A 26,441-nucleotide genomic window follows, 5' to 3' on the forward strand; every position below is an offset into this window, starting at 1 on the left:
ACGAACTAAAAATCAGTACTATAGTGCCGGCACTGCTGACACAGGGTGTTGCAAGCTCCGCGACCTTTTTTCGCAGCGCGAATAAAAAAAAAGGCCAACGAAACCCCGGTGATCGTCGTCAACGTTGAAAAATAGTCTGTCCGGGTTACATGCGAGAGTCAGTCGGCTTCCGGTGCGATTGGTACGCATTTCCGTCGTGAGAGAAGAGAAATATCTATACATATGTATACATACATACAGAGCCATAAGGAAATAATGCCACGAGTGTCTGGACTAACCTGCAAACTGTTTTTACATTAAAAAAAACATTGAATCAGAAAAGAATGCCGAGTCTTGAACGCTCGGGTTATGCGGTGGCCGATTCGTGAAATGCTAAAATTAAATTTTGATATATTTGGACCGACAGGTCCGTCACTGTCGAAATAGCAACGGGATCAGTATGTAAAGAGGGTAGTTACGTCTGTGAATCCGACTGTGGTTACTTTCATACAGACAAACCGAAAGGATTAATATCTGATAAGCTAAAAGAAGATTTAATTAAGGGTTCCAAGAACAATGGAGATATTATTGTAACGCAAGAAGATTCGTGACTGTGTTGTGCATATTCTCAAGGTAAAAGGAAGAATAAGAGTAATTCGTAAAACCGTAGACGCGAGAGTAAATTAATTCCGGACATCGAACTCACGAATTCTCTTTGGGACAAGAAACTAATTATAGGTAGGTAAAGAAGATCGTAGCACTGCTGCGAGCCTGTCGGAAAATTTTATCAAACTGTGACGAGGTTTTTGAGCTCTGATATAAAATTCCAAGCTCACTCATATACATATACATTATGGAATCACGTTGGTGCCTACATGCTTTCTGAAACACGTGATCCAGTATACGAGCTTAATTATTATAGGTGCCACAATTCTTATTAATTTCAACCTTATAGCTCAAAATCTTGCTATACACATTCGTTTTCGATTACCTATGCTTACCACGGTGACCTATAATAATTATAAATCTTATTTACCCTTCTTATTGTATATATTCCAATTAAGAATCTTTACTTTTCGTTAATAGCGTTAAAAAAAAGCTCCAGACGTATCTAACCTGTTTACTGTTACGTCAATCAGGATACGTAAATATTGGGTCGAATAACTGCGGCGAGCTTCAATCCCTTCTTCAATCTATTATATATATATATATACTAGATAGAATAATATATAGTCCATAGAGGCTAATAGCTTCTCGACCGTTCTGAGTTCGCACTGCTGGGCAAATGGCCAATGTGAAATTCTCTCGAAACCGAAGTCAATGACTAACTGGTTACTTTCTTTTGTATTACGTTTATGTCTGAGCTAGTTAAATCTTTTACGTGGATCAATTGTCTTTCGTGAAACACTTGCAAGAAGTTTAGGCAAAAAAGACACAATCTTTCACGTCTCTGCTTCCCTTGAACATTTGAAACACAAGCCACAGAAGAGAATCTCTTTGGATGCGTGTCATCTACACTTTGGTACAGACCATTTCAAAACAGCATCGTGGTTATTTCTGATGTGGATTTTACAGTGAATGTATACCCGGAACACGAGATGCTCATGACGGTGAACACCATCCGGATCTATTTCTATCATTTATTCAATTTCATTGGCATGTTCACTGACACGTATTTACTCTAAAACATTCTTATCGCTATCAACCTTATCAAAATTCGAAAAACGTGATTGGAATATAAATGAATATAATTTTACAGAACACCACCATAATGGCACTTGTGATGTTACCCTGTGATTTACCATGGTGGCCGGCAGTGGTGAAACAATTTGAAAAAGCCGCCGTAGCTACTGAATCTAGAGACCTTTTGGAAGCCATGCAGAGGCTACACGATATGTGCAAGTAAATAATATTTCACAGTGAAATTTTCTTTTTTTAACTTAATCTAAAGACTATACTTGCATTTGCTGTATATAATGCGTCCTACATATTATACTTAAATACTTAGTAATAATTTTACATACTGCATTACACGTTACACTAGACCCTAAATCTAACATAAATATAACATGTCTTACCAGTATCGTTTATTACTAGCAGTGACTCTATATTCAGCTGCTGATCTCACGTGGCTATTCCATTTTATAATGTCCGCGTTTAATGCGAGAATATCTCGTTCAGCTTCTGCGTATCTAATACACTGGCAAATTTTATTTTTGGCCATTTTACCAAGCATATATTCTACACTGTGCTTAGATGATACATATTACTATATTTCACTATGTGTTTGTATATACACATAACAGTACATGTATATATGCAATTGTACATATAAATAGCTGTAGATTATAACAACGTCAAATACAAGGGAGAATTTACAGGGGTTTTTTAATGCTCTTTTCAGCATAAGTCTTGATCCGGAAGAAGATGTGCAGGAACCTGATTTGTTTTCGGGGCTGGCTCGTTTCCTGGACACGGATTTAACTAGTGCGGAACGTGAACATGTTTTTACAAAAACAATACCATGTATGGTTGAGAGGGCAAAAGCTTTGAAATCCACAAAGCCCCCACAAGGTTTACATTTTAGCTTGCAGCAGCAAGGTAATCTGATTTATATATACATATATATATTATATATATACACACATTCTTAACTCTGTATAATATACGTAACTTCTGATTTTACGGTACGGACTATACTTATTATATCTTGCAAAGAGGTGTATAAAGGTATATATGTACTCGGCTCTAACGTACCTATGTGAAATGGATAAAGGAAGAACATAATAAGTCGTTGAAAAATGGGGATGCTTTCCTGTTGTTTCAACGAGATTCTTGACATTTATTGTACACGCTGTGGAACACCGGATTGACGTGTTTATTTAAAAAAAAAGTTTATTTATCTCCGTTAGGGGACAGCGTCGAGTACAGTTACGGTTTCGTATCGTCCCTCATCGCCAATGCGTTTTTTTCTACCTATCCGAAGAGGACAAACAAGACTCATCCTACCTTGGGAGATTTCAACTTCACGAATTTCTTCAAGGAACTTCACTCGTAAGTGAGCAAGGTTATAAATAGAGAATAGGTATACCAGTACCTCTGGATGAGGTTGCGGGGGGTGAAGAGAGGAGGAGTTCGATCGATCCAAGATGCTTGGTTCTTCTTAACGAGCGCCATCTTGTTTGTATTGTTGTATATAGTATATGGGCAATGTAGCGGCATTGACCATTTATATGTTTGTATATCTAATAAATTGGCGGATATTTCATATCAAGCTAGACACTCTGATATATATCTTCTATCTATAGTAGATTCATAAATAAGCATGGCCTATATGACTACCGCCATGAATAAAATAGCAACAATTAATCTGCTTAGGTTGGTTGCCGTTAATTATTATTATTAATGCCCTCTTCTTCATCTAGAAATGGACAGAAGGCTAAGTTACGCAGCATATTCCATTACTTTGATTATCTGGAGAATGAACAGGCATTGGAGGGAAAATTGGTCATTTCCAGACAGGTGACTAATTTAGCTGTCTTAATGAAGTATTTGCTGCTTGTGCTAAATGAATATTGTTACTAGCAGTTCTTGTAATTGCAGGTAATGACCTCCAAGCAATGGCTAACAATAGAGGATTGGCTGGAGAGCAGTGTGCCATTGTGTCCATTGACAATAAGACACGAGGGACGTCTGGAGAGATTCGAGGCAGAGACTAAAGTACTTCATGTGTGTTTTGCAAGTTCAAAATTTGGCAGCGGCGTTTTGCAAGGTCAAATAAATCAAGAAACAGTACATGTAAGTAAGTATTATTTGTGTGAAAAATGCGTTCCATTATAAATTGAAACGTCAAGAGGAACCCCAAAATCCCTATTTGTAACAGTGTGTCCTTGCGAAGAGAATTTAGCGGGGTCCACTTGATTGTCATATCAGAATTACTTTGTCATCATTAATATCATCATCCATTTGATTCTTCATCGATTGGACTTCAGATGGCGACACATCCTGAACTTCTTGCAGCGATTTTATCAGTTGAAGCCTTAGAGGACAACGAAGTTTTAATAGTTGAAGGGGTTAGACATTTCTCTAGGATAAATGACCCTAAGCACAGAGCCGTGTTCGAGAGTATACCCAAGCCTAATGCGGTTAGTTGTTATCATAATTTTAGAATACAGATAAATTCATTATTTAAATATATTTTGGACATTGTCAAATACTTGGCATAGGTGATGGTTTGCTGTATCGATCCCGAAGATTATTCTACACTACCCTTAACGCAGTTCGAGGAAGATAATATCCTCAGGGAGATGAATAAGTCTCTTCTTGGATTTAGACAAAGACACGTTCCTAGTAGTCCTACGGATCCTGTTAAGCCTGATTTGGATTCTGAAACGGGTCCCGGTGCACGGCGGTTGTCGCCAATAGGAGAGAGTTTTAGTAGTACTCCACCGGAAGCTGAGGGTGAGGAGAAAGTTGATAACAAACAAAGCATGTTAATTGACAAAAAAAAAGCTTAAGATTTGACTTAAAAATATTGAAATAAATTCAGCGGCAGCCAACCTATCAAAGGATCTTATCAGTAATACAGAAAATATGACTGAGATACGAACAAGGCCTAATGGTAAATCAGTAAGACCGTCTAGTCCTAGTGGAATCTGTAAAGCTAGCAACTATACCAATAGAAGAAATAGATTTATCGTTTTGGGATCCAGTGGTGAGGTACTACCAGTAACAAGAAGATCAATAGGACAAATGTCTGTCTATAGTAGTTGCAACAGTCAAAGTACGGACAGTTTCCATAGCGCCAAAGATACCATCGACGAGGAACCAGGTACCATACGGATGAAAATCTATAAGATACGATTTGTAAACTGAAGCGTCAATCTTCCTTATTTTTTTACCAGACGAGGAGGAACAGAAATTAAACAGGCGATATAGTACCCAATTAGATACACCGGAACGACGGGGTACTTTTGCGCAACGATTAAAGGATGCCCTGAAGAGGGAAAGTACAGCGACCGGAACAACCTCATCGAACTCCTCGGGAGAGAGTAGCTACGCCGTGGGTATAAGCATCGCCGGAAGTCACGTTGATGATCAAGAGATCAAGTAAAAATCAATGTTAAATAAAGATACGTCGTTAAGAATGCATTGAATTAAAGGTTTCACAATTTCAATAATAAATTCCAGAGTCAAGAGGGGTGGCTCGCGAGGTTTTGTTTTGAGAGATGACACAGTCGATGAGGAATTCCTTAAAGAATCCTTGGAAGCCGAGCAAAAGTGGCTCGGACGATTCCGGCAGAGTCAACCAGCTATGATCCAGCGTCGGGATACGAATTCCAGCAGTAGATATAGCTTTAGTACTGAATATAGCTCGGGTAAGCACTCTAGCACAAGTACCCCTAGCTCAACTGTCACACTCCTAAAACTTTCCTAATAATGGCCGCCGACATCACTATATCTTGGCAGACTTTTCTTCAGAGCTTGAAGAGGTCTACGAGCAGCTGTCCAAGTGGCTTGAAGATCCGATCGTGGTTGATGAAAATCGTGAGCTGGACGCCAGGGATCGTGCAGTCGTCAGATTCGCTGGTTCCCTCTTGAAGCGCGCATTAAGTGAATCCTTCGCCGGAGTTCCTGTCCAAGAAGGTGAGCCTCAGCCCGTCCATGACTCAGATGACGCACAACAGAGGCACAAACTGGCACTGGCTGTGAGGAGTTTAAGTCTGGAATTGGCACGACATAAGAATAGGAGACAACAATCGGTGAGAATCTTATTCTTGTACAAGTCGTATAGCTGTATATAGGCTGTTACAATAGATAAAATGGCGACAATCGTTTTATGAGAATCGCCTGAAACGTTGTTTGATAATAACTTGACATTACATTTAGCTCGTTGTAAAGATGGAATGAGAGACAGTCCAGGACTAACAAAGGAGAATAAATATTAAGAGTAAAACCTGACGATCCAGAGTCTGATTGTCGACGCTAATCAATTACCTAATTAATAATTGAGATTACTGAATTACGCGTGAGCATTAGATCAGCGGGGTTGACGGTATATATACAGGTATCAGAGAACGAGGAGGTGACTAGTTACGAAGATGCCTCAAGCGAAGATCCAAAGGTGGCCAAAGATGCGAAGAATTCCCAGCGTAGAAAGCTATGGGCCATTACAGTCACTTCTGAGGTGTTCCAGACCTTGGTGGACGATGAAGCTACCATTTCTCTGCCTTCCACTGCGCCAATAAACGTCACCGGAAGTGAGAGCGACACGAGACAAGTCCTAGGGTCTTATTCTGGAAAGATATGCCCTCCGGAAGTAGATGATCAGTCTCGTACGAGCGAGGCGAGCGATTTGCAGATCGTCAAGGTGCCACTTGTCGATAGAACTTATTGGATCTAGTATGCGAGTCAGTAATCGTGTGAACCCACCTTAAGCATGGTGTCATTAAACGCACAATTATTATATTGCAAAGTTATGTAATTATAAAAGAGTATATACGATCTCTGAGGTCTCGCGTACAGTCCAATAGGAAACTCGATGTTGTGTTGCATAATGCATAATTAATCCATGTTTCTAATTAACTCTAAAGATCTAATTACTAATACGTCTGTCTCTCGTTCTATCCGTTTAATTGCAATCTAGAGTGCCTTTTAATTTCGCGCATTTGCCTCTCATCCGTTCCTTTGTAAATGACGACAGAAAGACAACTATATACACATACATATTGATATATATATGTCTCCATCGTGATGCGTATTTAAAACAGCACTATCCTATAATCTTTGTATTATTTTTTTGATTTGTTCCAAAGACTTTACAGAATCTCTCGGTATTCTCTAATTCGTGTGTTCTACCTATGCATCTGCTTTGAGACACTATCTAATGAAAGACGTGCCAAACTTATACACCTTTCTCCATACCAAACCTTAAATAAGCACCTGTCTATGGTATATGAAAATTTAAAAAAACCTATACTGTAGATGCCTAGAGAAAGCAGCCCCCAAGCTGGTGGTTTACTGCCGATTGCAACTGGCAATTGGGGATGCGGCTCTAGGCTGAAAGGAGATCCACAATTGAAGTTAGTCATCCAGTGGTTGGCAGCGTCATTGGCTGGGGTTCCAAGATTGATATACTACACATCCGGAAATACCAGTCTATCCAAGGTATCATATAGAGTTAAATTATTAAATTAATCTACTACTGAGAAATGGTGAATATGAATATCATTCCAGCTGGATACTGTGAGCAGAGTTTTGATGGACAGACACTGGTCAGTTGGTGATTTAACAGCTGCCACTCTGCGATTTGCCCTCCAAGCTATCGAAGAACGTGTTGAAGGTAGAAATAGCCTTTTCGAGGAATTAATTGGTATGGATAAACCGAGTCCTTAGCCCGACACAATGCTGTCCGTACTGGTAGACATACTTGCCAATATGATAGAGGACAGCTTATCAGTATGCATCGAATGAACTTTTTACATCTTTCCATTAAAATCTGGAATACGAGAAACGCACCGACATATCTAAGACGTCGTATAATGTACGCGCAAGATACCATATGTTATTTTGAATCCTTCTAAGAGAAATTCAAAAGGGCCAACCGGTCCTGTCGTTTTAGCATATCAAAGGAATATCAGACGATATGGCGGTAAACATACGCATTTGATTTAAGCAGTGTATCTATAATATTATATAGATACGATATAGTGGAAATGTAGAGCGTTTTGGAGAACGATGGGGTTCTTGCCAGGGTGCTCTGGTAACGATATTCTAAATAATGAGGTAATCATCATCTGTACGTAATGATACGTAGAACCGAAATTTGATTGACTCGACTTACACGAGTCGATCCTTTACAATTACATGCAATAACTAACGAGGCACAATATACCTACTATATTTTGTACAGCAATATTTATAAGAGTGTTATATACCAAAAAATAATTATATACAAAAAAATATATCAATAGAATAGATTTTTAGAGAGATCTTTTAGAGATGAGTGTTTTGTAATGGAATCTGGATAGGCAGCTTTTATACAAGACGATGCTATTTATATGCAAATGCTTTAGTAGATCAAAGACGTGGCATATGTTAATTGATTATAATATCTTTGAAGAGTGTCCTATGGATGAGAAATATTTGCTGAAAATTGTGTCGATTGAAATGAGGTCTTCCATTTAAAAAAAATCCAGAAAGGTAAAGAGAATGAGATGAACGTATATAACGTGAAAGTATCCGATACACACGTTATCGCTCATATGGAACACACTTTGGGACGACGTATTATTGGGAATGTTGTAAAATTGATTATAAATCATATAATATGTATATTGTATATAATAGGGGGATAATAAATTTCTATCGAATTTAATGATGATTGCATGACTTTATACTAGTATAGCATGTCGATTCTATTTTTTCCCGTTGTTTTAAAATATTCATAGAGTCCCTTAACTGCAAAAAATACCTCAAGCTACGCATCACAGCATTTATTGATATCACATGTTAATAGAGTTTTTATATATTATTAATTGCACTGCTTATGAGCAGCTGCGGCTGGACTAACACCAACTTTGCGTTGATTAGCAAAGGAAATTCAGTGCCTGATAGATTATTATCTTTGGCATTCGTCTGTCGACTCTATCGCACAAATCTTCAATCTAATTACAAGAAATGCTTCCTTTTATTTTCGCAAATCTCGCTGTCATTTATTCTGAATATTTCATTGTCCTCTTACTCACCATGGGGGATTGACTATTTGGCATTCCGTGATCCTGAACTCATTTATAATTAGTACGAAATTTACAGTGTGACAAGTACAAAATAGAACCGATTCACTTATCAGAAGAATAAATTACGCATACGCCGACCCATGCCTTGCCTGTCGTACAAAATATTAAATTTGTTAACAAACTGATTAATATCATTACAGCCTTTTGTTATTATTCCAAGGTACGTCATGAGGCCAAAATCGTTGCATTGCTGAAACGATGAAATTTTTGTTACTTATGGAATTATGGATCTAGTGAATTTGAATGTAGCGAATTATATTTCTGGTTTAAATACTTACGTTATAGAAATCGGCTCTGAACTTTGGGCTGTTCATTACAGGCAAGCGGTGTCCCAGAGAACATGCAGCCCTTAAGACTTCATGATTTCCTTTAAGTTCTCCACTTTGTACAGCCTGTACATATCTCAATACCAACTTCACTCGAGAGTGTAACATTTTAATAGCACTATGCTGTGCCATTAAATGTTCAGCTACTAGGGAACTTTCAACCTGGTCGTTACTGCACATTCGTGCTACATGATCTACTCCAATTCTTTCAGCTTCTTCAGTAGCTAATGTATATGTTAAAGGTACAAATAACATTGTTGCTTGTCCTCCCACTAAATCAATCACCGATTCATACATGGAAACAGGCAATTGCTGGAAAAAACATAAATGCTTAGATTTTGAGTTTCAAATTTCCTACGCTATACACTGAAACTAATACTACTCACATCAGAGTTTTTAGACCTTGGGTTTAACTTTAATAATACAGGACATTCATTAATTTCACAAAGTTGCTTGTGCACTCTGATATCCCTCTCGTTTGGCATATCACCAGTAGTGTACCAACCCAAAAAATCCATGTCACTAAATACTTGTTTAAACTGTTCTTCCTTGGTATTATAATAGTCTCTATCAATAATAACGTCATCCCCAATGCAAGTAAACAGAAGTTCAAAGGAATTCATGATTTCAATATTACGTCCCTTCTGTTTACCAATTAATGCACCGTACACTGTGGAATAACATTATATCCAATGAAATTACACACTTTGCATAAACTTTGACAGTGTTCAGGATAACACAAGAAAATAAAAGTGAACGTTATATATATATAGGACAAATAGACAAAAAGTATACCTAGCTGATCGGAACCTTCCTGGGCCCTTAGTCTAGTCCAGTGTTCACTAACGTTCATAATGACAAGTGGATGAAGGCTGATAGATACAGAGCCCACAGTACCGGATGAGGCCATAACACGAATGGCATTAGAACCGGAACCAATAGAAGTAGAAGTAGAAGTAGAAGTAGAAGTAGAAGGACCTCGTTCGTTTTGAGCTTGTGTAACCTCCATTGGAGCATCTGTCGAGACAGCATTATTGTCGTCAACCTCCATGTCGCTCGGCTGTTGTTTCGGTTCGCTCATTTTGTACAAAATCGTCGCAGTAGCTTTGTATGCTTTGTACTTCCTGTCAGGCCCAATAATAACCGACACAGTAGCCGGCAAATGAATTTCTTTTGCAGAACCAAACTTTCACTTGTTTCTTTGAGATCACAAAACACTGCACACCACTGGACATAGCTGCAATCGCTTTGGGTGCTTTCCAATTACTAAACTTCTGTCTATAGAATGTCTCGTTATTCGTTGGATCTAGCGGAATATTTTCCAGATGACCAATGATTTAGGTTTGTATCGACACAAGTTGGATAATTGAAAAGGATTTTTTATTGATCATAAAACTATATCTCGCTTATATTAATAGGGCATATTCTACACTTAATTACAATAACCTTCAATTACGTTACGCAATTTAAAATTATTATTTTCTTTATATTGTAATGGTTTACTTTTATGAACAACTGTGATAACGAAAAGAAAGAATGAAACTTTATAAAAGTGTCAGCGACAAAACTCAATATTAGAATATTTGTCAGTATATGAACGGGACTTAAGGCCATCTGTCGGATTTTACATGAAATGAATAAAATATCTGTACAGCACAGTGCTGGATTACCAATATTGTGGGCCCTTTTCGTTAAAATCTAGGGAAAACGATTTGTTTCATTGAAATATATCATTTTGTTGTCGCAGTTGGGATTTAATAATAGCTGTAAAAACATTTTGATTGCAGACTTTACTGTGTTAATTATGTTGACGAGCTGTTTTCCTAATGTTTTTGATCCTGCTTAGACAGCTGCTTCTTTGTAAGGAACTCGGTACAGCTCCGATTTTACTCACCACCATTCACGTCTCGCAGAAATGAAAATTATTTCTATGGTTGGTTTAAAGAATTTTTCTCTCCGTCAGACTGATACGTATACTCCATGTAATTTTAATACTATATTTATTGAATTAGTATATTTCCGGAATTCTTTATTCTACTTATCCGAATGTTCAAACTCATAGGAATAAAAACGGTCCATCATTTTGAGTAAGTAGTCCCTATGGTTACGACATTCATGAAACAAAATTTTTAGGTTAGTTGACCGTCGAAGCCTCATTGCTAATGTGCTCCATTTTATTTAATCTTTAATCGTTGTTTTTACAACGAATATTTATCGTGTATGTACAAATCTAACAGTTTGTGCAAATGTTTGTTCTGTTGACTATGTTCTTTTAACGTTTTATTGCAAGAAAATATTGGGATAAACATAAATTTTCGATAAACTGGATATAACGAATTAACCGAAATAATTCGAGAAGATAAATATTCTTCATGAATAAATTGAGAATATTATAGAATGAAAGAATTTAAATGATTAAGTGCATTTGAACATATTTTTTGTAATTCTACATATTTAAGACTATAATCTCTAATAATTCTCAAGCATGATTGAAAAAATATCGCAGTTATCTCAGTATAAAAAGATCCTGAGTGAGTTTCCACGCAGAATGAAATTTTGTTTTGCATATGGATCTGGTGCATTTAAACAGAAAATAGATCCATCTGAAAATATGTTGGATCTTATATTCGTTGTACGTAATCCAAATCAATGGCACGAAGAAAATATAAGTCGCAATCCTCATCATTATGCTCAACCACTGAGATTATTGGGTCCGAAGGTAATTACCAATTTACAAGAATTCTCTGGTGCTAATGTATACTACAATACATTGGTCAGGACGTATGAAGGAAGACTTATCAAGTATGGTGTAATTTCGGAGGTGTCTTTTGTGGAAGATTTATTTGACTGGAATTTCTTGTACTTAGCTGGAAGACTACATAAACCAGTACAAATTCTGGTTGAACCAGAAGAAAATTCTCAACTGAAAACAGCTTTAGTCCAAAATTTACATTCAGCGGTACACGCAGCACTGCTCCTTTTACCAGAACAATTTACAGAAATTGACTTCTACAAGACCGTTGCTAATTTATCTTACAATGGCGACTTCCGTATGATTTTTGGAGAAGATAAAGATAAAGTGAGCAATATCGTCAATCCTCAGCTTTCTGTCTTCCGTGAAATTTATGCCCCAATTTTGAAGCATTTTGATAACTATGTGGAAATTCCTCAAACTGAAGAAGCAGCCATCATGTGTCGACAAGATACCAGGCCTATCGCAAGGGTCCATCACTTAAATCATTTACCTCGAACACCTCAAGTGAAACTTGTGAGGATGTGGTCACAAGGACCGAGAACAAAAGATACTGAGGACTGCCTGCGCGCTATAGCTCACGACCCAGAATGCAGTGAGATATTAGAAAAAATTTTGCGAGAAATCGTCTGGAAGTCAAGCGTCTCCCAAAGTTTAAAAGGCATCCTTACAGCAGGTGTTGTAAAATCCATAAAATATAGTGCATTAAAAATCATGAAGATGATATCATCAAACAATGAACAGAAATCTTTACCAGTGTCAAACAAAGAGCCAAACAAAGTTGAGACGATGATTAAATCGGTTACAGAAAAACAAGAGGAACCTAAAGAAATGCAAAAACGTGTGGAACCTTAATAATTTTAAAAGATACAGTTGAATGTTCATTGTATTATTTGTAAAATTATATGTATAAGTCAATAAAAATATCTTCAAAGAAACAGAATTCATATTCATTATTTATTCAGAGTAGATATGTTTTATATCAGTCTACTCTGTAAAAATTACTATTGTTCCTTATTCTATGACTAAATTAATGGTTTCAGAATATAGGTAGATTATGACGACAATGGATTCAGACTCGGAGAGTCAGGACAGTGACGAAGGACGACGTTTTCGTTTCGAGGCGACCCGGAAGGACGCGACAATCGATCTGCACGCAAGGGAAAGAAACTCATCAGCAAGAAAATCGAATTCCAGTCGCAGATTACGGTCGCGAGATCGTAGCACCAGGGACAGGAGAGACTATGATAAATCTAAATACGAACGTGATCGAAGGGAACCAAAGTCCAGTGACGTCGGGCGACGAGCATCAAAGGATCCTGAAAGTAGCGAGAAACATGAGAAGGACTCTAAATGCTCAACAAAGTCTTATTCAAGAGATTTAAAGAATTCAAAGGAGAGTCATGATTCGAAAAATACAATTAACCGAGACAATAAGGATGGCAAAATTTCAAATAATCAGAAAGAGAGCAGAGACTCGAAGTCCAAATTTAGCGAAAAAGACGTAAAGAGTTTGAGTAATCGTGATAATAGAGATACGCGAAGTCGTGAATCCAAGGATTCTCGTGACCGTGATCGAGAAAAGCGTCGATCCCGTGAACGATCCAGAGAACGGAGTCATGATAGATCATCAAGTGAGAAATACAGTACACGAAATCGAGATAAGGTGAAACTCTATTCACGTGAGAGAAGTGGTGGATCTAACCAAATGAATAAAAACAAAGTAGGATCGGATCGTGAAAGGTTCCGAGAGGAATTTGATAAGAGTGATAAGACCGATCAAAAGCTGTATAAAAAAGAGAAAAAGGCTAAGAGTACTAAACAGGATATTTATCTGCAAAATAAAATACTTGATCAGATTGGCAGTGACAGTGAATCTGATTTGGGCGCATTGGACTCGGATGTGGGACCTATTTTATCCTTGGATAAGAAAAATAGCAAGGAATTAAATTTATCTGATTTTGATATTGTGTCAGATACTATAGAAAACTCTTCAGGCACTTCTGGTTCAGAAAATACTGCGGAAAGCTTTGCTATGAAAGGTACCTCTTTGTCTCATGAACCGCGTGTGAAGAAACGTGTTTCCAAGCATCAATATGAACGCCTATTGAAAAGGCAGGTTACTGCCAATAAGAGTCACTTGGAGAAAATACGAAAGGTAAATCCAAGGAATGGAGATCATTTGCCAGGTCCCAGTAATAATAATTCGAGTGCCCTTTCAGATTTCTTATTAGGTTCCGAGTTGGCTGCCTCAACCTCGACTTCTGCATTAACGGAAGATCGGATGAGTTACAAGAAAAAACGTAGAAAACATTCGAAAGACGAGGAATCCGCCATGTCAGAATCTGAACTGGAGGAGTTGTGTTTGACGTCCGTTGATAAAGAAGATGGCGATATTTATGGTCCAGCTCTGCCTCCGAAACTTTTTAAGTGTTTAAACAGGGAATCCCCTGAGGAACATGAAAGTGCAAATAAAGATTCACTTGTCATTAAAATGGACAACAATTCAATACAGAGACCCAAACCAAATGGGAGTCCAGAGAATTCAGAATCGACCAGAACCATTGTATCCTCTATATCGGGATCCATTGGTTCAGATGATTTAAATGATGAAGGGACTTGTGGACCAGTTTTACCTGGGACATCAATTAAAAAGGCAGAACCAGTATTACAGCCAGATCCATCTCGTATCATTGGACCAACTTTACCACCTTATCTTTCCAAATCAACTGAGGATGAAGATAATCTAGAAAGTTCGTTTGGGCCTGCACTACCACCACGTTTAATGCAGCAAAAAAAGGGTGACCCTGAGTTAGAAAATATTATAGGGCCGTGTTTACCAAATGGATCTGGATCTCTAGACGATGGAAATGCTATGGAGACTATAGAATCTGACTCTGAAGATGAAAATATGATGGGGCCACTTCCAGCAGATCATCCTGCAGCAACAAACAGTTACGTCCAACAACAATTAGAAAGACGAGCCAGACGAATCAAGGATGAATTCAGAGAGAAGGTGGGTACAGGTGTTTATATTGAGTAGTTGATATCATATTTTATTGAAGCAACATATATTTCTATTACAGGATAATGACCAAACAAAAAAACGAGAAGAGTGGATGATGGAGTTGCCACCAGCTCAAGCAGTAAACCTTGGTCTGGGTCCAAGGAAATTCAGGATACGACCAGGACCTGATATGTCTGACAGATCAAGCTGGACCGACACGCCTATGGATAAGGCTCGAAAACAAAGAGAGAAGGTTTGCCACTCTAGAAACAGAATAATCCATTGCATCCCGAGCATTTCAACCTATCACCGTTGTGTTGCTCATTGAAGGAGGAGGGAAAGTTGATGAATGCCGAAGAAGAGTCTGCCAAATTACGTGCTGTACACCGGGAAAAGGAGTCACGAGAACCTGAAAAATCCAAGTCTAAAAGACGTCAGCAATCTCTTTTGGAAATGCATCAGAAGAAGCTTCACAAGAAAAAGAAAGTAAGTCTTTTTAGTTATTTCAAGTGGATACTAGTAATAGTGCGATTAACTTCAAAGTTTAAGATTTTTTTCTGTATTATTAATAGAAGGAAGATAAAAAAGCAAAGGAGGCCGGAAAACCAATGAGACGACCATTCGATCGTGATATCGATTTACAAGCAAATCAGCTAGACGAGGCGCGTAAGAAATCAATCTTTATGAAAGCAAGATTGCTGGATGATAGATTTTCACGCGGTGGAATCTAGCGTTTTGTACTGATGAACTTTCAATGTTGCGGCTCATTTCTACGGCATATAAGAAAGAGATGGGAAATGCTGCAAGAAATTATATATATATAAAACGGGGATAATTGGAGCCCGTTATTATTGCGACTATTACAATAGTAGCGAGGTGCCTTAGACTCTAAAAATCAGTAAATTCTTTATTGTCATTTTCTCATTTCAAAAGACCTGAATTATATATCACGAAAATGAACAAAAGATATTCGAAATATCTTTATACACTCTACTGCATAATAGTGAATTTTACAATATGTGCATTGTACATTACTTGCCAATGACTACGTTTCGTGGATTTTTGTCACTGTCACAATTTACAAAACTTCGCTTTCGCCGACTTTAAATCCATAAGGTCAATCAGTTATTGTAAGACATTTCTTAATTTTCCTTATTATGTAAATAACTTATATATGTAATGTCCATTAGAATGCTTCACTGAAAGAAATCTTTTGTCCAGTAAGTGTCAGTGAATATTGTCGGTTACTGCTTGAATTACAATCTTGTCCATCGTATTTTATACTGTACTATTAAATACTGACACAGAAATATAAGCTGTCTAAAAAAGTCTCAAAGTCTGAAGGGAAACAGGAAGATGGAATTTCTGAAGCATCTCTTTCACGTAACCAATGATTCATAAATGCAAAACTATTGTCCATCAGTGTACTATAAAAAAACATCACAATGGGATGTCACTGTACAACTATTATAAACGATTTGACAATTTTTACACGTCTGAATTCGCATATTTAAAACTCCACCCAAATATATTAAGTTTCTTTATTGTCGTTTTCTAACACAACTCTAATGAGCTATTCCGACACTTATCTTGAAAATATTTGGTTTTGATAAATTTGAAATTTCCGCCAACTAAGGTAATGGCTGACACAGATCAATGCGACATCTGGTACAGCGGCTATCTGCTTGATTTCCGCAACAAAACGGAAAAACATTGTCTGGTGTATTTGTTACATTAAAAAAACTTATGAACGAACGTCGGATCATCGCCTACACGTATTATCCTCAAGTAACAGCAAGACCCTGGATTCTGACTTGCTTTCAATACTACTTTACGTAAGACATCAAATTTCTTTTCGAGTAATTGCGCCGCGTGTGACAGTCTGTCAGTCCCTCCCAATTAACAATCGTGACTACATATGCAATCTTTGAGACCATCTTGCATCCAAAAAATTAGTTGTTCAAGTTTTCCTATTTATTGGAAAATTAACATTGTTCTTTACCTACTTTAAGGTTCTATTCATCCTGCGAAGCAAAGTGAATCACTTTTATCTGTTCGCAGTAACCTAACTTGCTGTCAAACGTAATAATGATTGTCCGTCATTGAAAACGTGATCGTATGTATGCGTATGTGGATATGTACACAAGATTTATGTATAATCGTACGTACATATATAGTGTGTAAATTATGCCTGCGTAGTCGGGGAGATGTTAAGAGAAAAGTTAAAAATTTAGTGTGTATTGTAACATCGAGTGTAGGTCGAGTGCATGTTACTCCCTATCAGGTGACTTATGTACCACAAACTTGGTCCACATGCTTTGATCAACGAATTCATGATTGTCGTGTGACCTAGTGACCAGTAATCATAGGTAAATTGAATCCTGTGGGTAATTTTTATTTTTACAAGAAAAAGCTGGCGGTGGCCTATTAGAGTAAAGAGGAATGGTTGGTACTCTGAAACAGGAAATTGTATTGGTGTTGGAGAGTGAATTTGAAGGAAGCGTTTATTGTTTAAACGGCGGATTTGCATTAACCTTTGAGAAAATGTAATGTATACTGGCTGGGCACTATTCAATGAACCAAAAATAATAATGGATAATAGTATTTACATAATCTTTTAACAACTTTCAAATTCAAATATTTTCTTTTTAATACATAGTTGTTTCAATTGTGTTATATGACTTGATGCGTATTTTATTAGTTTTTGAGTTGATAATTTGTTTTAGATGAGTGATTTTGGTTTTTCTTTATTAGTTTACTGAGTATTCAGAAATGGTACTCATTAACTAATATTTAGATGCTTTTGATGCTTGGTATTACATATACTTACATGTATCAGGTTGAAAAATAGCTCTCTTATCAGTAAATGCTTATATGACAGTTTTATTAAGTGGTAGTAGGATGTGATAGGTTCTGATTACTGGTCATCTTAAATATAGTAAGATGAAATGGTACTGTTACAGGAGTGGCATTTTTTCTTTATGGAAAGAATAGTGACATCAGCTGTAAAGTAAAGCTCCTAGTATGGTAATGATTCATCCGTGGGAGATACGTATCAAGACCTAAGCAAGCAATCTACAGGAAGACAGGCTTTAATAAAATATTCAGAAATGCCTCAGTCTTGGTTAACTCACAGAATTCAAATATGGCTCTTGTTTTTAACAATATGCATTGCCTATGGTGCAGCAGATGTTCTGGTGTATTCAGCAACTACTGAGCCTAAGATTTTACATGCATTTAAAGACATGCCATCTAAATTTGGTGCTCCAATAACATCGGTGGGAATAAAGGTAATTCAGTGTTTCTGAAATTGCTATATCTCATATTGTAATGGCAAGCGTATTCAACAAGAATTTAAATGATTAAAGTTAAGGTTATATATTGATTTCGATGATATTGTTCGTAATCTTATATTGGCAACTTGATATAATTTCATGTTTACATATTATATTATCATAATGAATATATACGAGTAAATAGCTTATATCAATAGATGGAAACACCTGTTTTTTGCTAGGGATCTCAGCAAAATTTCTCCATTGTCAATGCTCTTTCATTAAATGTATTGAATCATTTTTCATTTGTTTACCACATATTAGCTTTAGCAAAAAATCATTGGTAGTGCAATATTTTGTTGTGAGCTTTGAATTTTCCCATCTGTCACTTTAAACTATTTTGCTTGCAGATTTACTACATATACATGAAAGATTAATTTCGTTAAAAACTACCACGTTTTAAATACGTAAATGTACTACATGTATAAAGAACTTTTTACTACAATCACTTAATGATTCTGAATTTTTACTTCACTGTGTATAGGGTTTGGTCGTGTATGCTGATCCACCCACAGCCTGTAATGAAACAAAACCTCCACCGAATGACACTGGCTATAATGACAATTGGATTTTGCTTATTGCGCGATTTAATTGCACCTTTGAGAGAAAGGTTCGTATGGCACAGCAGGCTGGTTACGATGCAGTAATAGTGCACAATGTTAATAGCGACGAATTAGGTAATAATTTATAATCTGTGTCTAAACTAAAAAGGCTTATGCAGAAAAGTGAAATATTTTGAATGGTGGTACAATTACTTTTACAGAAACAATGTCAGCAGAAGACGCTTTGGATATTGTGATACCTTCAGTCTTTATTTCTGAAACCGTGGGATTTAAAATTAGGGATCAATACCTCTATAATGAACAACACTTCATAGTGATCAACGATGATTTACCGTTCAACATAAATACACATTTACTGTTGCCGTTTGTTGTCGTCGTTGGACTTTGTTTTCTAATTATGGTTGTTTTCATGGTAAGATACTCATTCAGTTCCTATAATCCAACTGCTGTTAACCAGTAATCTATTTGCAGGTAGTACGATGGATAAAGGACAGAAGAAGACAACGTAGACACATACTGCCAAATTCAAGTTTAAAAAAAATTCCAACGCACAAATATACAAAAGGTGATCCATACGAGACATGTGCCATCTGCTTAGACGATTACGCGGAAGGCGAAAAATTGAGAGTCCTGCCTTGTGCACACGGTAAATTAAAATGAATCCACAATAATAAAATAACTGCGCATATCTATTTCTCCTTCTTTTACTATAGCTTACCACAGCAAGTGTATAGATCCGTGGCTCACAAAGAACAGACGTGTCTGTCCTGTATGCAAGCGGAAAGTCTTTGCGGCTGATGAGCACGTCAGCGATAGTGAGAGTGACACCGACGCTGACGACTCGACGCCATTAATACGTGATGGTCATCCAGGTATCTCCATTCGTTAACCCTGTCACGTAAAGCTCTTTTTTTTTAAATATAATATATCGGGATTTCCTTATTCGTTCTTTATAGGTACACAAGGAGGCACATTCACTCCGCAAAGAGAGAATCCATTTTCCAGAGCAAGAAGAATGCTTGAGAGAAATGATTCCAGTTCCTCTAGCAGTGGTTCCGAAGCAGATATATTTGTGGATTCTAATGACGATAGGGTGAATGAGAACAACGGTGATTCGTCCGGTACGACCCCCTTCGTGGTATCAGACAGTCACAGCATTAACGGTGAGTAATTCAATTTGCAAAGTAACAATAAGTAGCCAGTATTCATTATTATCATAAGTCACAGTGTGAAGACTGTGTTACTAATTTTTCATATCCTCGTCGATAAGGGTGCATATGACAGAACAAACAATTAGCAAATTAATAATTAATATCATTAAACCTAATTATACAAGATATGAAATGTCCACTAGCAATTGCTCGAGTCTCATTCTAAAGCGGAAATACCAAAACTAAAATCTAGGTGAACCACCGGCCATGGAGCGTTCGACGAGCAGAACCAATACAGAGACGTGGGCGTTACCTGCGGGCACCGAAGAGTTAGCGGCGTCGCTCGTACAAATGACGCCGACGCGGAATCCCCGGATACTGGTGAATCCGGTAGCACCGAATTCCGGTCATCCCATAATGGTACCGGCCAATCCTTTGCCGATACCAACAATACTTCCGGCGGATCACGAGAGGAATGATTTCATTGCGTAATCAGGCTAAGGGTAACGTTCGTTCGGCTCCCTCACTTTCTATTTCATGTGGATTGCCTGAAGTGTCTAAAATTGAGGAAGGATGGATTCTACTTTGCATACCAATAAACGAAGACGAAGAAGAGGAAAAAGAAGGAAAGTCAAATATACAAAAAAGTACGAAAATAACAGACACGTCGTTTAATAATCATTTTCGTAAGGGTATTCTCACAATTTTTTTTCCTCACTATTTCGTGAGCTTTGCGCAACTCGTGGGTTGTTTCTCAAGGTGTTGTGCGACACTGTAATTTTTAGAATATCGACGTTCCTTTAACGCGACCGCTTCGAGAGTCCATAGATACATATCAGCCTCTTTTCTTGTATCTTTCGTTTACGTCAATACGATCTCAAGAAATTAATGTCACGCTCATCTATCAATAGCATTCCTCGCAGCGTCGCATTTATTGGTCGCCATTAAAAACTTATAAAAATATAAACGTCATCGTCGAGATAGAGTATCAGCACTTTGTTTTTTTCATTAAAACAGTAACAAAATAATGATAATGCATTACGAACAAGATCAATGGTATGTGTCAAAGCGACTGACTCAAGGCGGACGCATATTTTCCTAATAGTATTTATACGCGCTCGAGAAAGGCATTATTATCTTGTTCTTTTTGTTTCTCTTGTTCTTCGCTCGCGGAATAAAATTCAGCTGTGTTCATAGATATACTAATTGTAATCAGGTACCGGTTTGACGCGAGTTACGATGTCCTTAAAATTATCCTCAATGGAAGTCCACTTAAATGTCGTTAAGGTAAATGGCGTCTCCAAGGGTCCACGAGATTCCTTTGTATCCAGCATCGCGTGGCATCGATCGATCGGTATAACTATTTCGAGCGGTTTCTCATTGACATTCGCAGAGCCAGATTACCTACACGTGTATTATTCGTCCGAGTTAACCAGAAATTATACACCCATCATCCCTACCTCGCTCCGGGGGGGAGCGACCCCTTGACATCGCGACAGCCGCCCACTTTCGATCCCTTAAAATAGAAAATTGGAATATGTATTATAACTAAGGTTTAACGGCGAATACACGACGAGACTGAGAGAAGTTGTAAAGAAAAAGAGAAAAAGAAAGAAAAAAAAATTAACACAGGGAGCTGAAAAATTGACGAACTACAACGGTATCATAAAACACTGTATAATTGATGACTTGTTTGGCACCGTATATCGGCCTCGCAGGACTACGTCACACTGTAAATATTATTGATATACGCTATATGAAAATTATGAGAGAAAAATATACTACGAAAAAGAAAGAAGGAGGAATAAGTAACGAGACACGAGTTAACCGAAAGGCAAAAGACGTAAGGATATACATATATTTCAATGCAGGACATAGAATAGAAAGAAAAAGGTTTAACGAGCGACGGTGCGATAAATTTTCGTGTATAATTGTGAAACGTGCAACATCAATATTATTGTCATTGTTATTATTACAATTATTATTATTACAATTATTATTATTATTATTATTATTATTATTATTATTATTATTATTGCTACTAATACTTTATTATTACTTTATTATTAATGCCGATTATTCATTATTTTCCAGAAATTAACCTTTCATCAAGTTGAGTCTCTTTAGAGTTTAGGATCTTTGCTATTGCGAATCATTGATGGAATACGTTTTATTGTATAACGCTAAAAAAAAATTCTTTTGTAACGAGCGGAAGTGCTAAGTCAGAGGATTACGAGGGACACGATTATAAGGACGTTCCTTTAATTTTTATTTGTTATAACGAACATGGGATACGTCAAGCGATTGCATCGTGACACGTATGCCGTACATGGTTTCGACTAATCAAATTGAAATGGACGGACGCTTGAGAGTGTCGTTGAAACGAAGTTTTTAGAACGTACAAATACGAGGAGGAGGTTCGACGAAGAAATTGTAATGATTTGTTTTTGTAAATTGAGCTTAGGAATAAATATCGTGCGTGATAGATTATTATTTTTTTTTAATTTATACTCGTGCCTCTCTTTACGTCATACGGGAGGCCATCGTCGGGCCGCGTTAACACGAGATTCGTTACATCATTTTGCAGGAACTAGTCCGATATGTGAATTATTGAATTTATCCTTTTTTTTTTTAAACCAACCGGCAGTGCTACTTTTTCTTTGTCGTATTACTTACTGGGTAACCGACATATTAAAGTTTAGGCGAGCCGTGCGATATTTTAAAATGGAGAACAATAAGAATATAACGCTGTATAAAAACCATGTAAATACTGAACGCGATGACGACGTTTTGTGCTGTGTAATGTACAGTTAAATGGAGAGAAGGAAAATTAAAGAAAAAAATATGATTGAAGGTGAAGAAATTTAATCTTCATCCGATCATCACGAATGTCCGAGTCACAACAATGGTACCCGCTGGTACTGCTGTTACATAGTATACATACATATAAGTATATGCAATCGTCGTTACCTTATGATATGTCGCATAGAGCCTTACTTTATTATATATATCTAATAAAAAGAAATATTGTATTTATATTTTTTATTTCGTCAGCTATCAAGAATATATGTATACGTTCATTTTCTATAAGCTTGTTCGTCATTAACGAAGAAGTCTATATACGAAAAAATCGAACATGGGGTATAATTTGAAAAAAAAAAATGATACCACCCGCATCCCATTCCAGCCCCCTTTGGCCTAGCTTGTAATCCAAATTAATCGGTGACGTCACTTCGTCCTTCTGTCACCCTTCGCTCAGATCCCTCCTCCTCCCTCTATCTCTCTCTCCTCTCTCTCTCTCTCTCTCTCAAGATCGCAGCCAAACTCTGGCGACGATATAATTTACGGAAAAGCCTCTCGACGCCTGCGTAGAAACAAACTTTTTTCCTTCTTTTTTTTACATCTCCCTCTTTCTTCCTACAACCGCAGAAGAATCGTCGGCACGACGATTATCCATGCGATATGTCGTGCGCAGACTAAACCCACGGGACCCTAACGTATCCCTGGACACGTTAAACTCTCCCGCATTTCTACGTTCATTTTTATCTTGTCACCAAGAACACGAAGGAGCGAGCCATTCTCCATGGCGTACGCAAACTAGATCAATACGAACGGACGCGCATTTATCGGCAATGGTCTCTCTCTCTCTCTCTCTCTCTCTCTCTCTCTCTCTCTCTCTCTCTCTTTCATTTTTTTCATTTTATTATTTTCTTTCCAGCTCCTATCTCACCTATTCGCTGATTAAGCGTCGATAGACGAGTACAGTAACCGCCGTACCAAATCTCGACCAATTAACAGTGCATTCCCCATATACCCATGCATACAGCAATACGCCTGCTGCGTGATTGAAAATCCACGTTGCGTCACTCAACGTGTTCTTCGCTGCATTGTCACAAGTAATTGTCATTTTTAATTGACATAAACGCGCAGATACCGGTTTACTTCATGTGAAATGTGTTACCAGAGTGCGCTGCCTAAACATCGTCAGCAGGATCCAAGGACAACAATTGTACAAAGAGAAGGACCCAAGGAACCTATCCAGGACGAGATTGTCGACGGAACCCGTACCTTGTTACGTGATCCTTCGTTATGGTTACCGTACCTCGCACAACCTGGTGCCTTACGAAACCGCCAATGATGATAATTATTACGAGGGAGAACGTCCTGAGGATGCACGATAATCCTTTTCCTTTTATTACTTTTTTAATATTATTTTTTATTAATTGTTCCTTTATCCCTTCCTCATCATTTTCTATGTCCATCCTTTGCTCTCTCTTTCTTTCTCTTTTCAGACGTTACGCGTCCGACCAGCATTGTCACCGTGATCACGCTTAAGAGTCCTCGACGAAGGTTGTCGTCGTTTCCTCGCTTCCTGGAGGAAAACCTCTCAGCCTCGTACACGTTTACTGGCTCTACTCTGCCATAAAAGCTGTAGGGCTGGTTAAGCGTGGTTTTATGAGATACCGATACACGCCTCTCGATCTAGCTAATCGTTATGTTTATTAAGGAACACGCACTCGGTTCACCATATATATATACACACGTATGAAGTAGATAAATCATAAGCATGTCACAGAATCAGATTTTTGTACCGTACCAACGTGTAAGATCAGTTGTACGAGCATTGGGATTTATGTTATTAGGATATTTTAATGAAGTCGTTTAAATATTATTTATCTACATAAATAAGGTCGAGATCTATCCGAGTATCTGGACTAATACTTACCTTCGTTAGTCTTCTAGTACCGTATTGGTGTATTATAGTATTACAGTATATTATGTATAGTATGTAGAGCATAGAGTTATTGAGTGTATATATCCAGTACATGCTGTGTATGGTGCATGTGGAAAGGATCCTACTGGGTGAGAGGGGGTGCCGTTCCTGTTGCCGTGGCGAGTGGGCGCACGTGACGGTACAATGCCGCTCCAACTACCACCCTTGCTACCCGCAAGCCCCCAGCATCGCCATCCCCTAGAATCCCTTGGCACGAAGACTCACCCTCGACCCTCGGTATCCTCCCTCGGCACCTTCACCATCGCAGCAACCCCAATTCAGCATCCCACTATGCCTCCCAATGGACCAACCGGGCGAGTCCGAGCAACTGGCTTCGCTGGATACGTGCAATTGAAATCATTGCCACTGTATGACAGTTGAATTTTGATATCAACCAGTCTTATTATTTAGCATTCAGAAGTTAGTAGAGACGCAATCAAGTATCGTGTTTAGGGTATTAGTGCACCGGGGTCGTTTGGATTGGTGTTTCTTGGTGAGAGAAAAATTCAAGGTCTCTATTATGTCTGTCTGGGGACTGGATGAAATGACTTACTAATTGGACGGGGTTAGTTGGTTTTTGCAACTGATGACCTCCTCTCGGCTAACTACCCTCTTTTGCTCGCTCGGATTTCACCGGTGTGTATAGAGTGCCTCGATAGCGCACGTATTACCGCGCGCTTCATCCATTTTTTTTTTCTCTACTCGGAGATCCATCGAGTACTCCTCTTTGTGCACTTGGGGGTTATGTCGTAATTTTATTTTATTTTTCGCAGGGTCACGTGGTTTATTTACTGCCGAACGGGTTAGTAGGGGTGAATTTTTTTCGTAGGGGTTGGCTTTCGGAGAATGACCGCCGACGGTGATAGTTCCGACCAATACTCCTCGTTAGGAATCGTCCGACAGCGATAAACAAGTTTATCAAGTGTCGTTGACCATGAATGACGCGTGTCGTTACAGTACGTTAAAAAAAGCAACCGAGTCTGCTGTCTAGGTGGTCTATAGCTTCGTTTTACTAGGGTCGTATTATCGATGTCGGTAGATAATAGTTATACGGACTGTACAGGAGGTAGACATGGTTTTTCTCCAATTCTCTAGTTAGAACCCGACGACACAGCGGTAAAAAAAAAGCTTATCGAGCGGAATTCAGTACGAGCCATTATAATACGGTGAGATCGCCACTTTAAAAGGAAGAGGATCGCCCGAGAGGAAGAGCTAGAGGCAAGTCTAACGGGGTGGGGTACGCGGGGTACAGAAAGTAGGGGGAGTTCGCTATAGAGAGAAGCGACTTTGCCAGCTCTGGTCATCGACTTGTAGTTCCTGGGGGGTGGTCGGCGCGACGCTGATTTCGAGCCAGCGTCGTTGTCGTCGAGTCTCCGACGCAGCGGCCCAACCGACGTCGAAATTAGGAGCAAGGACAAGCCTCCTGGAGTGGATCTTTTTGTTAGAGGAGTAGCACAGCCACCACCGCCTACCTAACCCTGGTCCGGGTCCCTCGTGAAAAGGACGCGAGGGGCTCGCGTATTCTATTTATACGGTGACGTAGTGCCTACGAACGGGGCCCTACGTCGTAGTTCGAAATAATTTGTCGTCCTGGGTCATTCTGGCTTATCGGATGTAATTCGGCAAAGGACGTTATCGCGGTGTAGGACCAATATGAAAACAAGTGGCAGGGATCGTTTGAGGACGGGGGAGGTGAGATGACGGCTCCTCTGGCGGTAGTACTTGTCAGAGGGTAGGGTTGGGTCTGTAGAGGGTT

At 38.3% G+C, this 26,441-nt stretch overlaps 5 protein-coding genes across 19 annotated transcripts; 4 read left to right on the top strand and 1 right to left on the bottom strand.

The window, feature by feature from the left end:
* The first annotated feature begins 35 nt into the window (after positions 1-35).
* On the top strand, positions 36-8,356 carry LOC107264243. 7 transcript variants are annotated; one of them, XM_015732288.2, is made up of 15 exons: positions 36-717; positions 1,739-1,881; positions 2,384-2,580; positions 2,892-3,033; positions 3,405-3,501; positions 3,583-3,777; positions 3,972-4,124; positions 4,206-4,440; positions 4,529-4,810; positions 4,884-5,088; positions 5,170-5,357; positions 5,449-5,741; positions 6,047-6,349; positions 6,964-7,146; positions 7,216-8,356. In XM_015732288.2, the coding sequence occupies exons 2-15, from the start codon at positions 1,751-1,753 to the stop codon at positions 7,372-7,374; spliced, it is 2,763 nt and encodes a 920-aa protein (XP_015587774.1). In that variant the 5' UTR covers positions 36-717; positions 1,739-1,750; the 3' UTR covers positions 7,375-8,356. The 7 variants fall into 7 exon arrangements, with proteins under 7 accessions (XP_015587774.1, XP_024937388.1, XP_024937384.1 ...); XM_025081616.1 differs by lacking the exon at positions 36-717 and adding an exon at positions 753-1,589; XM_025081618.1 differs by lacking the exon at positions 36-717 and adding an exon at positions 754-1,635.
* Positions 8,357-8,459: 103 nt separating this feature from the next.
* On the bottom strand, positions 8,460-10,383 carry LOC107264244 (COP9 signalosome complex subunit 6). 2 transcript variants are annotated; one of them, XR_001536880.2, is made up of 5 exons: positions 9,899-10,383; positions 9,490-9,773; positions 9,056-9,415; positions 8,727-8,967; positions 8,460-8,645 (listed from the first exon to the last, which is right to left on the bottom strand). XR_001536880.2 is itself a non-coding variant. In XM_015732291.2 (4 exons), the coding sequence occupies exons 1-4, from the start codon at positions 10,182-10,184 to the stop codon at positions 8,827-8,829; spliced, it is 1,071 nt and encodes a 356-aa protein (XP_015587777.1). In that variant the 5' UTR covers positions 10,185-10,383; the 3' UTR covers positions 8,460-8,826. The 2 variants fall into 2 exon arrangements, 1 of the variants encoding a protein (XP_015587777.1); XM_015732291.2 differs by having other exon boundaries at positions 8,460-8,967.
* A 405-nt stretch (positions 10,384-10,788) lies between these two features.
* LOC107264245 (RNA-binding protein 25) lies at positions 10,789-16,363 on the top strand. 6 transcript variants are annotated; one of them, XM_015732293.2, is made up of 5 exons: positions 10,789-11,036; positions 12,899-14,871; positions 14,942-15,115; positions 15,193-15,348; positions 15,435-16,363. In XM_015732293.2, the coding sequence occupies exons 2-5, from the start codon at positions 12,913-12,915 to the stop codon at positions 15,591-15,593; spliced, it is 2,448 nt and encodes an 815-aa protein (XP_015587779.1). In that variant the 5' UTR covers positions 10,789-11,036; positions 12,899-12,912; the 3' UTR covers positions 15,594-16,363. The 6 variants fall into 6 exon arrangements, with proteins under 6 accessions (XP_015587779.1, XP_024937393.1, XP_015587778.1 ...); XM_015732292.2 differs by having other exon boundaries at positions 10,791-11,190; XM_025081624.1 differs by lacking the exon at positions 10,789-11,036 and adding an exon at positions 11,039-11,085 and having other exon boundaries at positions 12,906-14,871.
* Positions 11,249-12,887, top strand: LOC107264248 (phosphatidate cytidylyltransferase, mitochondrial). Its single transcript, XM_015732298.2, has 2 exons — positions 11,249-11,822; positions 11,971-12,887. The coding sequence occupies exons 1-2, from the start codon at positions 11,753-11,755 to the stop codon at positions 12,708-12,710; spliced, it is 810 nt and encodes a 269-aa protein (XP_015587784.1). The 5' UTR covers positions 11,249-11,752; the 3' UTR covers positions 12,711-12,887.
* A 164-nt stretch (positions 16,364-16,527) lies between the features above and the next one.
* LOC107264247 (E3 ubiquitin-protein ligase RNF13) lies at positions 16,528-22,943 on the top strand. 3 transcript variants are annotated; one of them, XM_015732294.2, is made up of 8 exons: positions 16,528-16,697; positions 17,826-18,152; positions 18,682-18,874; positions 18,961-19,172; positions 19,232-19,406; positions 19,474-19,632; positions 19,717-19,923; positions 20,165-22,943. In XM_015732294.2, the coding sequence occupies exons 2-8, from the start codon at positions 17,973-17,975 to the stop codon at positions 20,401-20,403; spliced, it is 1,365 nt and encodes a 454-aa protein (XP_015587780.1). In that variant the 5' UTR covers positions 16,528-16,697; positions 17,826-17,972; the 3' UTR covers positions 20,404-22,943. The 3 variants fall into 3 exon arrangements, with proteins under 3 accessions (XP_015587780.1, XP_024937394.1, XP_015587782.1); XM_025081626.1 differs by lacking the exon at positions 16,528-16,697 and adding an exon at positions 17,040-17,231; XM_015732296.2 differs by lacking the exon at positions 16,528-16,697 and adding an exon at positions 17,292-17,408.
* The last annotated feature ends 3,498 nt before the right edge of the window (positions 22,944-26,441 follow it).

The sequence above is a fragment of the Cephus cinctus genome, unplaced genomic scaffold (assembly GCF_000341935.2).
Source record: "Cephus cinctus unplaced genomic scaffold, Ccin1 Ccin1_scaffold0168, whole genome shotgun sequence".
NCBI lineage: Eukaryota > Metazoa > Arthropoda > Insecta > Hymenoptera > Cephidae > Cephus > Cephus cinctus.

What these genes read in the sequence shown, in the direction of transcription:
- LOC107264243 (XM_025081616.1), top strand. An exon ending in TTCTTCAAGGAACTTCACTC is followed by an intron (nt 3,034 to 3,404) that starts GTAAGTGAGCAA and finishes TTCTTCATCTAG; the next exon opens with AAATGGACAGAAGGCTAAGT. An exon ending in TACCATCGACGAGGAACCAG is followed by an intron (nt 4,811 to 4,883) that starts GTACCATACGGA and finishes TTTTTTTACCAG; the next exon opens with ACGAGGAGGAACAGAAATTA.
- LOC107264244 (XM_015732291.2), bottom strand. Translation starts at nt 10,184, where the DNA reads ATGAGCGAACCGAAACAACAGCCGAGCGACATGGAGGTTGACGACAAT. An exon ending in CAAGGTCTAAAAACTCTGAT is followed by an intron (nt 9,416 to 9,489) that starts GTGAGTAGTATT and finishes TGTTTTTTCCAG; the next exon opens with CAATTGCCTGTTTCCATGTA. An exon ending in TCAGAGCCGATTTCTATAAC is followed by an intron (nt 8,968 to 9,055) that starts GTAAGTATTTAA and finishes TCATCGTTTCAG; the next exon opens with CAATGCAACGATTTTGGCCT.
- LOC107264248 (XM_015732298.2), top strand. Translation starts at nt 11,753, where the DNA reads ATGGCACGAAGAAAATATAAGTCGCAATCCTCATCATTATGCTCAACC. An exon ending in TGAGATTATTGGGTCCGAAG is followed by an intron (nt 11,823 to 11,970) that starts GTAATTACCAAT and finishes TCTTGTACTTAG; the next exon opens with CTGGAAGACTACATAAACCA.
- LOC107264245 (XM_015732293.2), top strand. Translation starts at nt 12,913, where the DNA reads ATGACGACAATGGATTCAGACTCGGAGAGTCAGGACAGTGACGAAGGA. An exon ending in AGGATGAATTCAGAGAGAAG is followed by an intron (nt 14,872 to 14,941) that starts GTGGGTACAGGT and finishes TTTCTATTACAG; the next exon opens with GATAATGACCAAACAAAAAA. An exon ending in AGCTTCACAAGAAAAAGAAA is followed by an intron (nt 15,349 to 15,434) that starts GTAAGTCTTTTT and finishes TATTATTAATAG; the next exon opens with AAGGAAGATAAAAAAGCAAA.
- LOC107264247 (XM_015732294.2), top strand. Translation starts at nt 17,973, where the DNA reads ATGCCTCAGTCTTGGTTAACTCACAGAATTCAAATATGGCTCTTGTTT. An exon ending in TAACATCGGTGGGAATAAAG is followed by an intron (nt 18,153 to 18,681) that starts GTAATTCAGTGT and finishes CACTGTGTATAG; the next exon opens with GGTTTGGTCGTGTATGCTGA. An exon ending in AGACAGTCACAGCATTAACG is followed by an intron (nt 19,924 to 20,164) that starts GTGAGTAATTCA and finishes ACTAAAATCTAG; the next exon opens with GTGAACCACCGGCCATGGAG.